The 16,382-nt window shown below is 36.9% G+C and overlaps 1 protein-coding gene and 1 pseudogene across 8 annotated transcripts in view; one reads left to right on the forward strand and one right to left on the reverse strand.

Annotated features, from left to right (window-relative positions):
* Znf566 (zinc finger protein 566) overlaps window positions 1-16,382 on the forward strand; it is a 31,826-nt gene that overhangs the window by 8,312 nt on the left and 7,132 nt on the right. For 3 of the 8 annotated variants that reach the window (XR_007105331.1, XR_007105332.1, XM_047527588.1), the window contains exons 3-6: window positions 4,219-4,345; window positions 4,665-4,763; window positions 8,976-9,746; window positions 11,973-12,052. Coding sequence is in view for 6 of the 8 variants with exons in the window: in XM_047527588.1 (XP_047383544.1) it covers window positions 4,219-4,345; window positions 4,665-4,763; window positions 8,976-9,746; window positions 11,973-12,022 (1,047 nt within the window). In the remaining 2 variants the exon portion in view is untranslated. Of the gene's footprint in view, window positions 1-4,218; window positions 4,346-4,664; window positions 4,764-8,975; window positions 10,500-11,972; window positions 12,053-16,382 lie in introns of those variants that run through there. The other 5 variants (XM_047527586.1, XM_047527587.1, XM_047527583.1 and 2 more) reach the window with 4 other exon arrangements.
* On the reverse strand, window positions 1,983-2,766 carry LOC124966976 (cytochrome b-c1 complex subunit Rieske, mitochondrial-like; annotated as a pseudogene).

The following is a 16,382-nucleotide window of genomic DNA, read 5'->3' on the forward strand; positions in this document are numbered from 1 at the left end:
AAGAAGTGGCTATATAATCTTGTTTAAAATTTTATACTCTTGGTGGGAGGGGTGGGGGAGAAGGAAAAAATAACAGAATGAATCAAAAACTATTACCCTAGGTAAATGTATGATTACACAAATGGTATGCCTCTACTTCATGTATAAACAGAGAAACAAGATGTATCCCATTTGTTTACAATAAAAATAAATTTTAAAAAATTTTAGACTCTTAAATTACATATAACTGTTAGGCATTCAAGTGGGTGGATAACAAATTTCTCTAAAGAACTTTTAATTAAAATTTTAAAATGGAATTTTCATCAGAAAATTTAACAATTTTATCATTCTTTTAGTTGTAAGTTTCTTAATGTAAAAACCATCTGACTGAAAGCCAGGTGCAATAGTGAGTGCCTGTAGTTCCAGCTATTTGGGAGGCTGAGGCAGGAAGAACACTTTAGAATAGGAGTTCAAGACCAGTCTGGGCAACATAGTGAGATCCTGTCTCTTAACAACAACACCTAGACCAGGTTTGGAATAATTTTTTTTACACAAGTTACCAGTTTCCCCTTTCAGGACCTGAGCTCCATTTCCTCCTAAACAATTCAGTACGCTTTATAGTTGTCCCTTTTTTTAAACAATGTTTACATGCTCTTACTCAGTGCTTCAGCATCTCCTATCTCAGACTTCTGCCACAAATCCTGATAGTACAGAAATATGTTCCTCACACTGAATTAATGAATCTAATTTGCCTGGACAGTTGAATGGGATGGAAATGAGTAATTAGGACACATCATAAAGAAAAGCACTAATTACTCCACAAACCTTGGTTTTCCAATAAGAGAATTTGTATAATGGTTTTATTCAACTTCAGTCTTTGTACATGGCAAGATCTCCTGGTTTGTGAGCTTTTTAGGTTTGGGAAATTACTGTTGATTGATCAAAGTTCTAATACTCCAGTAAGCATCCATGAAATACTGACATCAAGTGGGACATAGTAGCATATGCTTGTTATCCCAGCTACTTGGGAGGCCAAAACAGGGGGATCACAAATTCAAGGCCAGCCTCAGCAACTTAGCAAACCCTGTTTCAAAATAAAAAGGGCTGAGAGTGTAACTCAGTGATCAAGTGCCCCTGAGTTCAGTCCCTAATACTGAGGGAAAAAATTGATAATACCATGCTGTTAATCTGTATCATCCTTCATCATTTTCCTATAACTCAGGAACAAGAGGGACTTAAAATTGGACAGTGGATGGTTATAAATAATATTGGGCCATTGTTAGGGAGGTCTTAAAGATCACCTCTGGCCTAAATGTTTAATTGAAGGCAAAGAAAAGCTAACATTTATATTTTTATAATACAGTATTAATCAGTGAGAAATAAACATGCTTATAAAAAGCATTTGTTGTAATAACTATTCTTATATGATAGTGGCATAAGGATAAATTAGTCTTAAATTATATGCAAATTTAATTTTCTAAGATAAAGGCATTTACATGCGTTTTTTTAAAAATTTTTTTAGTTGTCAATGGACTTTTTAATTTTATTTATTTATTTATATGCTGAGATTCAAACCCAGTGCCTCATACATGCTATGCAAGTGCTCCACCACTGAGCCACAATCCCAGCCCTACATACGTTTTCAAGTGAAATAAAACTGTTCAGTCTTGCCCCATCACCAGTTCTACTTCTAAGAGGCCACCCACTGCCTTCAACTCTTTTTTTTCTTGTACACCAGTGTGTAATTTTTAATTAGAATTAGCTATCCAAGATATTGCACCTTTCAAGTCTGACTGAGCTTAACAATGTTTAACAGTGCCTTTATTAAGTGAATGCTTGTAAGTACTCTAAATTCAATTTACTTCACATTCATGTTTGCAAGTACATTATTAACAATTCTTATATATTTCAAATCAACCAACTTAGAAGTACAGGAGGCTTGCCCTCAACTCTTCTGAGGTGACATGAAGAATGAAAGCGGTCTGGGACTTGTGTTCAAGTCTCTAACCAACAATCACTGTATCATCACTGGTGAACTCACATGAGGGAACCTTAAGGTTGAGAGGTGCAGGCCCCTTCCTGATCCTACCTGATGCATCATAGTGTGACCCATGGCAAGGGCAGTAATAACCGCCCAAATCTCCTGCATTTGCAATGGGTACACAACCAAGATGAGTACAAACACCTTATCAAGATAACCCATTCAGGTTTCTTACTCCATCCAAATCATTCTGTGGGTTCCTCAATTGGGATACTTCAACTGCAGCTTCCTGGTCAATCCTCTTCTTGGGTTTGCCTCTCAATTTGAAAGCCATGTTCTTGCCTTCAGGAATATCGAATAACTTGATTTCAATTTTCAACAAGGCCAGTACGTCAGCAGAAGCACTCATGCTGGAGACAAACTGGGAGACAACATTCTTGGCAGCATATGCAACACCCACAGTAGCTGTTGCAGTTACCAAATAAGAGAAACCTTTTCTAGCCTCGCTGCTCTCTTTTGAAGACTTTGTGCCATCTAACACTTCGGTGTGACAATAGTCAGAGAAATCAGCCACTTTGACATCCGTGTGGGAATAACGAACAGAAGCAGAACACTGAGGCCCATGCAGATGACCAAAGTCTGGCCCATTGTCTGGCCATTCAGCGACTCCTGGCACAGAAAGGGTCACTTCATGTCCAGCACAAGTGGCTCCAGGTGGTGGGCACTGTGGCCACAACCCTGTGGGATATGACCGACAGGACTAGCTTGACCAGGCCTGAGCAGGTGGCGACCAACAACATGGCCATGACTGATAGAACTGCTGAGCCAGTCACAGGGACAACCCCTGGCTTCAACTCTTGAATGTGGTTTAATTGCTATCTCTTGATGAATTGGTTATATTCATTATCCCTTGATTTACTTCAAAGTGAAAGGGGACATCATATTCCCATATTTTACCTTTCATTTTTCCTGTTTATATTTCACCATTGTATCACCATTTGGTTAAATTAATATTGTAATGTTAACATGACTTTAAATATCATTCTCACTGGGCACAGTGGCACATGCCTATAAATCCAGTGATTCTGGAGGCTGAGGCAGGAGGATCACAAGTTCAAAGCCAACCTCAGCAACTTAGTGAGGCCCTAAGCAACTTAGTAAGACCCTGTCTTGGAATAAAAAATAAAAAGGACTGGGTATGTGGCTCAGTGACAGAGCACCCCTGGGTTCAATCTCTGGTACCAAAGAAGAAAAAGAAAAAATTATTCTCTACCAAGCCAGTCATGGCTTTATTCTAATACAAACTTTCATTTTTCCTGGGGTTAATTGTTTCTTCCACTACTTGCTTAGTTGTTTGTGTATTTATATCTAAGATTTCCCAGTATTGTTGCCATGTGCCAATCAATAAGTTTTCTATCAGGAACATGTCAGTTGCCTTTGAACATAGAAACTTCTCCCCATTCCTTTGTCTCCTACTCCCATCTGATCTGGTTATTCTCTACGCCTATGACACAGCTTTCCTAGGACTTTCCCTTTTTCTGGATTTTCCCCCTGCTGTTTCTCTAGTGTTCTTTACCTGTTGCTTGAATCCCATGAGGGTTTATTCCCTCATTTTGGTGGGATATATCCTCCAGTAGTTTTCCTAGAAAATTGTTTGAGTCCTTGTGTGTCTAGAAATGTCATTTTTAAGTACTTAAAACAGAGTGATGGTTTTGGTTTTAGAATTCTAGGTCAGAATGTATTTTCTCCACCAGGATATTGAAGACTTGTTCTTATTGTTTCTTGTTTTTTGAATGTTCTTGAGAATTTCATTGCCCTGCTGATTCTTGATGCCTTTTATATAACCTACTATCCTCTGGATGCTTTTAATGTTCTGTCTTTATTCCTTATTCTGAAATTTTACTTCTACCTGTTTGAGAGAAAGGAAAGAAAAAGGTCACACAGTATTAACGATTTATTGTATGTCAGGCGTCGTGTAAGGCATTGTATATACAATTGCATTTAATTACAGTACTCCTCTTAGGTGGATTTTTGTACCTTCTGATGTTAAAATACCCCACTAAACAGAGAGTTTTGTCTGGAGAAAACAGAATGACTGGAAGCACACGGATCCTGTTGTGTTCATTTTTTACAATTCTCTACTTGTGTCCCAGACATTCAAATGCTCACTATATTCCACTTCCACTACCTTAATCTTTTTCTGTTACACAAAACACTTCTTTTTACTAATCAAGTCATATACGTGGTTGTTGTTCCAGGAGTCAGTGGTGTTCAGTGATGTATCCGTAGACTTCTCTCAGGAGGAGTGGGAATGCCTGACTGATGATCAGAGACATTTATACAGAGAGGTGATGTTGGAGAATTACAGCAACCTGGTTTCAATGGGTAAGGACATCTGTCCATAGTAATTCAGATTTGCCCTTGGAAGATCTGTTTCCTCCAATATGAAATGTTCTTCTAACTTCGAAAAACCAGAGTCCTACATCTTATTCTCATAGGAATGTTCTGAATATTGTAGAGTTAGGAAAAGGAAGTTGCAATGCATTATAGAAAACACTTCAAATCTTGGGTTATGTTCCATAGATCTGTTGTACCTTTCTTTGACTCTTCCTATAATGTCATGTCTTTCTTTACAATTAAGGGACTAGACTTGAATTCTGAGACAATTCTCATCATACATTTGTCTCATTACTTCTTTTATAAGCAGGACATTCCATTTCTAAACCAAATGTGATTTCCTACTTGGAGCAAGGAAAGGAACCCTGGTTGGTTGACAGAGAGATGACAAGAGGCAAGTGGCCAGGTAAGTGAGGCACAGCAGATAATAAACCAGTTGGTTAGTGGAGAGACTGCTTCTTTGACATGCTCTCTGGGAAGCTCCCCTCAAAAGCTTTAGTCCTCCTGTGCAAATGTAACACCTTTTCTGTATGAGCTTTCAAATAATCTTAACCTTTTCCCCTTATGTACCACATTTTGTCTGCTTTTATGCTCTTATTCTCTCCTAATTCTGTTTAGCCAGTGCTCTCCTCTACCCTATCTAATGATATTGCTTTCTGTCCATATTTTGGATCCAGTTTCTTCCTAGCTTCTCATCCTCTTGTATTTATTCTTATCAAAGCATCACTGTCTCCTGAAGTACACGTTTTCCTACATTGCCAAAGGCTTGTTTTCTTTAATTTTTCATTTTGTATTTGTGAGCTCCAAATCCTCACTGATTCGGTCATACTTTTAACCAGTATTTACTGTTTTCCTAACATGTGTTGCAAAAGCAAGAGCAGGTTTGTATGTGTTAAGTTCAAACTGTTAATTGGATATAGCACAAATGTCATGTAGACAATTCAGTCCATAAGTCCAGAGGTCAAATCAGGTTTGGAGAATTTGGAGAGCCTTCAATATAGAGATACACAGCATTGTACTGGATGAGATAACCTAGGGAATGAGTACAGATAAAGGCAAAGACAGCACCCTTAAGCACCTCAGTGTCCATAAGTCTAAAGAAAACAAAGGTATAATGAAGAATTGTAGGTTGAGCAGAGGGGGGTAGAAGGTGAACTCATAAGAGGCAATGTGCCATAAGGATTAGATGTAATAGTTTCTACATGCATTTTCTCATATAATTCTTATATGCATGCTCTCTCCTTTTTTTTGTGGGGCGGGGGCGGTACCAGGGATTGAACCCAGGGATGCTTAACTACTGAACAACATCCCCAGCCCTTTTTTTATTTTTTATTTTGAGACAGGGTCTAAGTTGCTTAAGGCCTCACTGAGTTGCTGAGGCTGGCTTTCAACTTGAGATCCTCCTACCTCAGCCTCCTAAGCTGCTGAGATTATAGGTGTACACTACCACGCCTGGCATTTGTTTCTTTATTTTTGAGACAGAGTCTCACTTTGTCGCCTAGGCTGGAGTCTCACTTTGTCGCCTAGGCTGGGTTCAAATTATCCTTCTCAAGTAGTTGGGACTACAGATATGTGTCACTATACCTGGCTTAGTTATTTTTAATACTTTTGTCTTTTAACTAGAGTAAAAAGCAGTTTATACACTACTAGTATCTTATTAGAGTATTCTGAATATGACTATTTGTACCTTTACAGTGAGTTTTGTATTTTCATATTTTTAATGTCCTTTTGTTGCTCTTTGAAAAAACTCTTTGGCATTTCTTTTGAGGAAGGTCTAGTGGTTATGACCCATCAATGTTTGTTTATCTGGGAATTCATTCTTTATCTCTTCATTTCAGAAGAATACCTTTGCTGGATATAGTATTCTTGGTTGGGAGATTTTTTTCCTGGCACTTCGTATATATCATATGCTATTTCCTTATCCTGTAAGATTTCTGCTAAGAAATCTCCTTCTAATTTTATGGTGTCATCCATAAATATGATAAGTTGCTTACTCTTGATGCTTTCAGAATTCTTTGTATTTGACTATTGAGAATTTGATTATATTTCTCAGTGAATATCTCTTTATATTTAATCTACTTGAGGTTCTTGAGCTTCATGGGTCTGGATGTTCATGTTCCTCTCCAGATTTTAGAAATTTCTTTCATTAGTTCTTGTATAAACTTTCTGCCCCTTTCTCTTTCTCTGCTCCTCCTGAAACTTATATTGATTTACTATGGTAAATCAATAAATTTACTATGGTGTCACATAAGTGCCAAAGGCCTTCTTTACTTTTTCTTTTTTTATGGACTTTTTTTTAAGTTGTCAATGGACGTTTATTTTATTTACTTATTTATATGCAATGCTGAGAATTGAACCCAGTGCCTCACACATGCTAGGCAAGTGCTCTCTACCACTGAGTTACAACATCATCCCTACTTTTTTTTCTTATTCTTTTTTTTTTTTTTTTTTCCTCTTCATTCTTCTGACTGGTTAACTTCAAATAACTTGTCTTTAAGCTTACTGTTTCTTCTGCTTGATCAAATCTGCTATTGAAGTCTGTGGAGTTTCTCAATTCAGCCATGTGTTCTTTGGCTCTAAAAAAATGTTTAAATTATGCTTTGTATCTCTTTGTTGAATTCCTCAACTTGTCCATGTGTTCTTTTCCTTACTTTGTTTAGTAGTCTGTGTTCTCTTCTAACTTGGTGTTCACAGATTTTCTTTTTCATGGTACTGGGGATTGAACCCAGGGGTATGCTACCACTAAGCTACATTCCCAGCCCTTTTTTTATTTTTATTTTTTCTTTTGAAACAGAGTCTCACTAAGTTTCTCGGATTGACCTTGAACTTGCAACTCTCCTACCCCAACCTCCCAAGTTGCTGGGATTATAGGCAGGGGCCATCATGCTCAGCAATATCTGCAGACTTTAAGAAGTAGGCACCTGGGCTAGGGTTGTGGCTTAGTTGCAGAGCACTTGCCTAGCATGCATGAAGCACTGGGTTCAATCCCTGGCACCACATAAAAATGAACAAATAAAATAAAGGTATTGTGTCTGTCTATAACTAAAAAGAGAAAAAAAAAGGAGTAGGTGCCCCTCATTGTTTGTCAGGGAAAGCCTTAACATTGATCAGGCCATCTATGGGTTCTGAGCATGCCATCTGGTAGTGTCTACAGACACATTTGCTGTTGGAATCCTCAGATGGGTCAGTGGTGAGTGGTCCTGTTGCCTAGGTCCATAGGGATTGGCTTGGTTCCTGGTTCTGTGAAGTGGTCCTGAAATTTGGGTCCACTGGGTTTAGTCCAGAGCTTGTGCACATGGAGGCCCTGGATTCTGGAACCTCAGGATCAGCCTGGTGCTGGCCTCCACATAGGTGGGCCTGGGAGCCCAGAACATGGGGGTGTGTTTGGAGCCTGGGTACATTTGGACAGGTCTGAAGTTTGTGTCTGTGTAGGCAGGCCTGCAACCTGAGTATGTGGGGATGGGCCTGAGTTATTTGTTTGTGGGAGCTGGAACCTGCGTCTTTGTGGGTCAGCTTAGAGCCCAGGGGCTATCAGGACTGGTCTAGAGCTTGGGTCCACAAAGGTGCTGGCCTGTTTCATTGGTCTGCATAAATTGGCTATCATGTGGACTGACCTGGAGTCTTGGCCAACGTGGGTCAGCCTGAAACCTGGGGCCATTGGCATTAGTCTGTCAGTGTTATGTGCTCAAAACTTTGTGCTACCTTGGTACTGAGGTTAACTGGGACAGGCCTATTGTTACCATCTGTAGCAATCAGATGCTCAATTTGCTCCTTCCCTGAAATGTTATCTCTGTTCTGTTTCACTGCCTGGGCTTTGCAAAGAGGTGACATGGGTAATATAACAGTCTTCCTACCCTCTTCAGTGTGTTGTTTTTCTTATTTCTATACTCCACTCAGCTGCTATAATCTTTCATCTTGATTGCCTAGCAATTGTGAGGGTATTTTCATACATGTATAATTATTCAAATTGATATTTCTGCAAAGGGACAAACGCTGAAAATTTCTATTCTGCCAATAGTTTTTATTGTCTGTTTTAAGGTTTTATTTTAGCTATCATGACTCTCACTTGTAGGTATCTCACATCTTTTTTTTTCTGATAAATTGCTTTAGTTTATCAATGCCATGTTTCTGTTAATTTCACTGAGAATATGGTATGAAGTGTTTGTTTCTATTCTGTCCTCTACTTTTATCATAATGATCAGATTTAATACCTAATAGTTATCAAAATAAAAGTTGCAGTGTGATACATTGCCTATGATTTTGTGTTTTTTAAGCTCCTTATTTAAGAATGGTAATCCATAGTAATATTAATTACCTATGTGCCACATATTTGACAGTATTCCTGTGTGATCTCCCTATTATCTTCTTTTTTTTTTTTTATTTTTTAAGTCGTCAATGGACCTTTATTTATTTATTTATATGTGGTGCCAACAATTAAACTCACTGCCTCAGATATGCAAGGCAAGTGCTTTACCACTGAACCACATCCTCAACCCCACATCCTGTCTTCTTTTCTCATCTATTTTTTAAAAATTCAATTTAATTCACTCATTTTAATTGAAGTTTCATTCCTTCTAAATAATAAAAATGCAAGTGATTGCTTTCATATTTTTTTCAGTCCTGGAATCAACATGTGAGACCAAGAAGTTATTTCTGAAGAAAGAAATATATGAAATAGAGTCAGCCCAGTGGGAGATAATGGGAAGATTTACAAGACATGACCTTCAGTGCTCTAATTTCACAGATGACTGGGAGTGTAATGGCCAGTTTGAGAAACAACATGGCTCTAGGGACAGGCATTTCAGTAAACTGGTAATCACTCATGAAGATGTGCCTGCTTTCAGTCAACATCCATCCTTTACATTACAGCAACTTATTAATAATAAAGAAAAATACTGTGCAACAAAAGAATACAGAAAAAATGTTAGACATGACTCTCAATTTACTGCACATCAAATAATTCATACTGTTGAGAAACCCCACGAGTGTAAGGATTGTGGAAAGGCCTTTAGACATCCTTCAAGACTTGCTCATCATCAGAAAATTCACACTGGCAAGAAACCCTTTGAATGTAAGGAATGTGGGAAAACATTTATTTATGGCTCAGACCTTACTCGACATGACAGGATTCACACTGGCGAGAAACCCTATGAATGTAAGGAATGTGGAAAGGCTTTTAGTAGTGGTTCAAACTTTACTCGACACCAGAGAATTCACACCGGAGAGAAGCCTTATGAATGTAAAGAATGTGGGAAGGCCTTTAGCAGTAGTTCAAACTTTATTCAGCATCAGAGAATTCACACCGGAGAGAAACCCTATGAATGTAAGGAATGTGGCAATGCCTTTAGTCAGAGTTCACAACTTATTAAACATCAAAGAATCCATACAGGTGAGAAACCCTATGAATGTAAAGAATGTGAAAAAGCTTTTCGTTCTGGTTCTGACCTTACTAGACATCAGAGAATTCATACTGGTGAGAAACCCTATGAATGTAAGATTTGTGGGAAAGCCTACTCTCAGAGTTCACAGCTTATTAGTCATCATAGAATTCACGCTGGTGAGAAACCCTGTGAATACAAGGACTGTGGAAAGAACTTTAATTATGGCCCACGGCTTATTCAGCATCAAAATTTGTACTGGTGACAAATCAGAATATTCAAAATGTGGGGGAAGGTTTTGAATATGGCTCACAACTATTCAATATCAGAGAATGTATCTTGCTGATAATCCCTCCTTATATATTTATTAACTGTGGCTTATTCAGTCAAAGAAAAATCATACTGGAGATACACCATACAAATAGAATATATTTTGGAAGACTTTTAATACAAATTCATTTTTCTTTTAAACTCAGATTATTCAGTCTAGCAAATATTGAAAAAATAACACTTGACCTTTGTGTTAAACATCATAGAATTCATGCACACATATAATCCTGATTTTCATTTTCTTTTTTCCTGTAATTTTTATGTAATTCTTACATTATTAATATTTTAATCTATCTTAAATTTATAGCTATAAAGGTCTTTTTACATCATTATTTGTAAAATGCCTTTATTTTAAAAATATCTCTACTGAGAGAAGTAACCTTTTTTTTTGAAGATGATTTTTTTTTTTAATGGTATTGGGGATTAAACCCAGGGGCGCTCTACTACTAAACTACATCCCTATCCCCTTTTTATTTTTATTTTGAGATGGGGTCTCACTCAATTGCTGAGTGTGGCCTTGAACTTGAGACCCTTCTGCCTTAGCCTCCTGACTATTTGAGATTTACATGTGGGTATCATCATGCATAGCTGGCTTGTTCCTTTTTGCTCTTATAAAAGTAAGGAAGTCTTTTTGTAAAAATATTCATGAAAAATGTTCCACTCAATAAATAGGGATTCTTTCATGATGTTTCATTGTGCTACTGTAATCTTTTATTAAATCCCTATTAATGGACATTGTAGTTTCCTTCAACTATTTTGCCATGATACCTGCAAAAATGCATGTCCCTCATGAAAATTCTAGGCATATCTATGTACTATGTGTTTTATTTTAATGTAGAGATAAGTCATGAAAATGTTTTCCTTATTAAAAGTTTTATAAACATTACAAATAAGGAAAACATACCCATTTGACTGCCATCTTTCTATCCATTCCCCTTTCCAGAAAATAGTCATTATCAGTTTTTTACTTACCCTTTCTGATACTTTTTCTATTTGTGAGACAAGGAGTCACTGTTGCCCAAATGGGCTCAAACTCCTGGGCTCAAGTGACTCTTGCTTCGGTTTCCCAAGTGGCTGGGACTACAGATGTGTGCCACCATGCCCAACCCTGTTTTTATAGATGTATTTCTCAGTGGAAACTATAATATGGAGATATTTATAATACCTACCTCATAATATTCAGTGAGGATTAAATGAATTAAGACACGGTGCTTAGAATTGTGCCTGCCATGTAATAAATCCATATTTGCTGTGTGTTCTTTTTATATTCATTGTTACCATTAGTATTGTTTGTTGAAGGCATTGAATTTCTGCAGACCTTACCATTAAGTAGTGTATTAAAGACCATGTAAGAGTAATGTGTTAAGAAATTTTTCCATTATCACTTCTTTCCTATTGAACATGAAACATCCTGGGTGTTGATGGGGGGAAATGTGAAAAATATGTGGGAAGGACTTAGACTGACCTCCTCTTTGCTACATCATTGAATACCTGGTATGAAAAGAAACTATTGATAGAACATTGGTGATGATGAAGCAAAAGGAAAAGACAAATAGCATTGTTTCAAAATGGATATGGGGGCTGGGGATTATAGCTTAGTTGGTAGAGTGCTCGCCTCCCATGAACAAGGCTCTGGGTTCAATCCCCAGCAGCACCAAAAAAAGAAAAAAGGTATAGGAGAAACATTATAGTTATAGACTTTGTTATTCCAAATATGATGTTCTTTCAGATAACATTTGAAAACCAAAAAAAATACCCAATTTTTTTGGGAAAATATAAATGTAAATTTAAACAGAAGGAACAGGATAAATTAGCATGATATCAATTAGCTAGTTATAATGAAGCAGCAAACCCAACTTTTCTTTAATGTGTACTTGTATCTTTAAATTTTTTTTTTTTATTTTTAGGTGTGGATGGACATAATACCTTTATTTTATTTATTTATATGTGGTGCTGAGGATCAAACCCAGTGCCTCACATGTGCCAGGCAAGTACTCCACCACTGAGCTACAGCCCCAGCCCCAATTTCTTTTTAAGCAAAACTTGTATCAAGTGTTCAAAGAACTGTTATATAACAGTAGATGTCCTTTTGCCATTTTAAAAATCTTGATGTCAGCAATGGATTAGGAGGGTATGAAAAAGACAGCTGTTTTTCACTGTCAGATAAACCATATGCACACCCTAAACAAATGATCCAACAGTAAGTGTCTATTAAATAAAATTAGAAATGAACCTAGTTGGGACACTACCTAAAGAGGATGCCCAAGGCCCAGTTCAAGTCTACTGTGATGTTCTAAGGAAATACAGGCCCAGAAAGAGAATCCACAAATTCACTTTGTCATTGTTGGGGTTTTTTGTTACTAGTGGTTTTTAGTTTTTGTTGTTGTTGTTGTTGGCAGTACTGGGGATTGAACCCAGGACCTCATGCATCCTGAGCAAGTGCTCTACCACAGAGCTATGTCCCCAGTCTTTTTTTTTTTTTTTTTTTTGTGATAGGGTCTTGATAAATTGCCCAGACTGGCTTTGAACTTGTGATCCTCCTGCCTCAGCCTCTGGACTAGTGTGGATTACAGGTGTGTGCCATTGCACCTGACCAAAAGTCTACGTTTTTGAATTGTGTGATAGATCCTGATTTTTAATTGATCATTCACATTAAAAAAAAAAAAAGAAAAGTTGGGCATGGTGGTGCACACCTGTAATCCCAGTGGCTCAGGAGGCTGAGGCAGGAAGATCAGAAGTTCAAAGCCAGCCTCATCAATGGTGGGGCACTAAGCAACTCAGTTGAGACCCTGACTCTAAGTAAAATACAAAATAGGGCTGGGATGTGGTTCAGTGGTTGAGTGCCTCTGAATTCAATCCCCGGTACCAAATTAAAAAAAAAAAAAAAAAAAAAAAAAAAAAGTGAAGGCTAAAGATCTATTGTCTCTACAAGTAGCAAATGGCTCTTTGTTGGTTTTTGTTTTGTTTATACCAGGAATGCTTAACCACTGAGCCACATCCCCAGCCCTTTTTATTTTTATTTTAAGATAGGGCCTCACAATCCTGCATCAGCCACCTGAGTTGCTTGGATTACAACCATGCACCACTGGCCGGACACAGGAGGAGCTTTTAAGATGGAAAATTCCTTGGCCCCATAAAGGTTTGGGGGCAGGGGAGAAATAATACAGTACAAGGTAATTTTCCTAAAGTTTCATAGATGTGAACAGTTTCCAGTTGAAGTTTTTTCCAGAGATGAAATAGCTGAATCCAAATACAAAGTATGAAGATTTTTCTTTTTTCAAAGTAAAGACTGAGTCCATTCCCAATATTTTCTCCTAAAGGCAGTTTTTACTTATTCTAAGCACCATGTCAGTTAGAATGTGCCCTTTTTACCATTCTTGTACTGTAGATAAATACATACATAAAAAAAACTTTTTAGGGTTAACCTATTAAGAACCCAGACTCATAATTTTGCAATAGCAGCAAATACATCACTGGAATTATATATTGTGTTCTAGACCAAATGTTGGCAAACATTTCCATAAAGGGCAAGAAAAGTAGGTGGGCCATAATATTTCTGTTGATACTAAACCCTGCCATTGTAGTACAGAAGCCTAGTAAAAAGTATCTTAAGAAAAAGAAAAAGTAAAAGTATCTTAAGAAATTCTTAAGTTGTTTGTGATACTGGAGATTGACCTTAGGGGTGCTCTACTACTAAACTACATCTCCACCCCTTTCAATTTTATTTTGAGACAGTGTCTCCCTAAGTTCCCTGGACTTGCCTCTGACCTTGGATCCCCTTACTTCAGCCTCCCGAGTTGCTGGAATTACAGACTTGTGCCATCACACCCAGCTCTTTTAAGTTTTATTTTTTGGTTGTGTTTTTTTAATCCACAATTGGGCTTTGTTTAGGATTAAGTTATGTTTTCAGATGGGCTTTTCTTGTATGTATGTGTGTGTATATATATATATATTTTTTGTTGTTGTTGTTGTTGTTGATGGAACTTTGTTTTATGTATTTATTTATATGTGGTGCTGAGAGTCGAACCCAGTGCCCCACACATGCCAGACAAGTGCTTTACCACCAAGGCTTGACTCCAGCCCCAAGACATGGGCTTTTCTTGTGCCTCAGTTTTCATGCTTGGCAAACAGCTGTCTAGTTTATGGACACATAACCATTGTGGGGAAGGAAAATCCATGTATGTTTGCCAGGCCATCCTTTCATGCACTACCACTCCCATTTTTCTTAAATCCTGTGCAAGCAGGCTTTTTGCTTTATTTTGTTTTTGTGGTATTGGGTATTGAATCCCAAGCTTTATGCATACTTGGCAGTAAGAGAGGGTTTTTGGACATTGAATTACTTTATTTTTTCAGGTATAAAGAGGTAAAATTTTGGGCTGGGGATATAGCTCAGTTGGTAGAGTGCTTGCCTCTGAGCACAAGGCCTCTGGGTTTAATCCCCAGCACCACAAAAAAAAAAAAAAAAAAAAGGTAAAATTTTGCCAGGTGTGGTAGAGCACACCTGTACTCCAGCATCTGGGGAAACTGAGGCAGGAAGATCGCAAGTTCAAACCCAGCCTCAGCAACTTAGTGAGGCCCTAAGCAACTTCAAATTTGTCTCAAAATAAACAATACAAAGGACTGGGAATATGGCTCAGTTGGAGTGCTTGCCTTGCAAGCACAAGGCCCTGGGTTCAATCCCCAGCACCACAAAAAAAAAAAAAAAAAAAAAAAAAAAAATGGGTTTGTGGCTGGGGTTTGACTCAGTGGCTCAGTGGTAGAGCACTTGCCTAGCATATGTGAGGCACTAGGTTTGAGTCTCAAATAAATGAATAAAATAAAGGTCTATCAACATCTAAAAAAATATATATATATTTTTATATATATATATATATATATATATTTATATATATATATATATATTTTTTTTTTTTTTTTAAAGGACTGGGATGTGACTTGGTGGTTAAGTGCCCCTTAACCACTGAGTTCAATCCCCAGTACAAAAAAAAAGAAAAAAGAAAAAAAAGGTAAAATACCTGCAAATGGGAGAATTATTACAGATGATTCTGGTCTAATGTTTCACATTGTTATAAAAAAAAAGCTGGTAAAAAATGAGAATTGCCAAATGCATTTCTATTTTGTTTTATGTGCATATTTGAAGTATTAAGTCCTCATCTAAAATTACAGAGATAGTGCTTTTGTACTAAACCAATGAAACAGTGCCATTAAACTGCCCCTGTCCACTCCTCACTCTCTTCCCACATCTATTCTCTTTGAATAATGTCTAAAGCTTTCCCTTCATGTGTTTCTTCTTGCTCAAATGTTAATACACAAATGAATCATTATACTTTTACCAAAAAATGGAGAATACTTTATATATTTCTCTGAAATTTGCTTTTTTACATTGACTACATTTTAAAAATTTTCCCTTCAATAAATTTAATTTAGTCTTTTTAATAGTTAGAGTATGTTCCACAATATGTGTATGCCTTTACCTCTTCAAATATTTCCCCAATTGTGTTATTTCTGATTGTCTTCTGTTCTTTGTCTTAAAAGTAATGCTTCGGGGATGGGAATATGACTCAATAGTAAGAGTACTTGTCTGGCATGTTCAAGGCATTGAGTTCAGTCCATGGTACTGGAAATAGAAAAAAATGGCAACAAAGAGTAATGCTAGAATAAACTTTCTCATATTCTTATCTATTTTGTTTCTCAAGCTATTTTCAATGTTTTCTTTTTCTGTGTGCATGTTTTCTGGGTATGGAACCCAGCAACTTGTGCATGTCAGGCAAGACCTACTGCTGAACTATACTCCCAGCCCTATTTCTAGCATTTTCTGTTTCTTAGGAAAGTTTTGCTTATAGAAAATTTCAGACAGCCAGGGACTAAAGGAGCCAAGTGCAGTTTTCGTGACTGTGTATACAGACTAGATTTAACATTTTAATCTATCTATAATTGATTATGATTCATAGTATGATACAGGGTATCAGTATTTTTCCATCCAGAAATAAGGTGAATTGTGCTAGAACAATTATTAAATTTTTAATCTTTCTCCTGCTGAATTAAAATACTATGTCATGTATTAAATACTTATATCCTTACATCTATTTCTATCCTCTTTGTTCCATCAGTATTCGACTTAAAATTTTCAATTACTTTTACTGCTTGGAAATAAATAATATGCATATTATTAATATATAGTTTATTATTTGGAAATAAAGACAAATGTTTCTCCATAAAATTTAAGTTGTTTTATCCAGTTTCAATAAAAAACTTATTGGGGTTATATTTTGAATTTTATTTTATTTAAATACAGAGAACCCCAAATGACTGCACAT

This window comes from Sciurus carolinensis, chromosome 16, assembly GCF_902686445.1.
Source record: "Sciurus carolinensis chromosome 16, mSciCar1.2, whole genome shotgun sequence".
In the NCBI taxonomy this organism is placed as follows: Eukaryota; Metazoa; Chordata; class Mammalia; order Rodentia; family Sciuridae; genus Sciurus; species Sciurus carolinensis.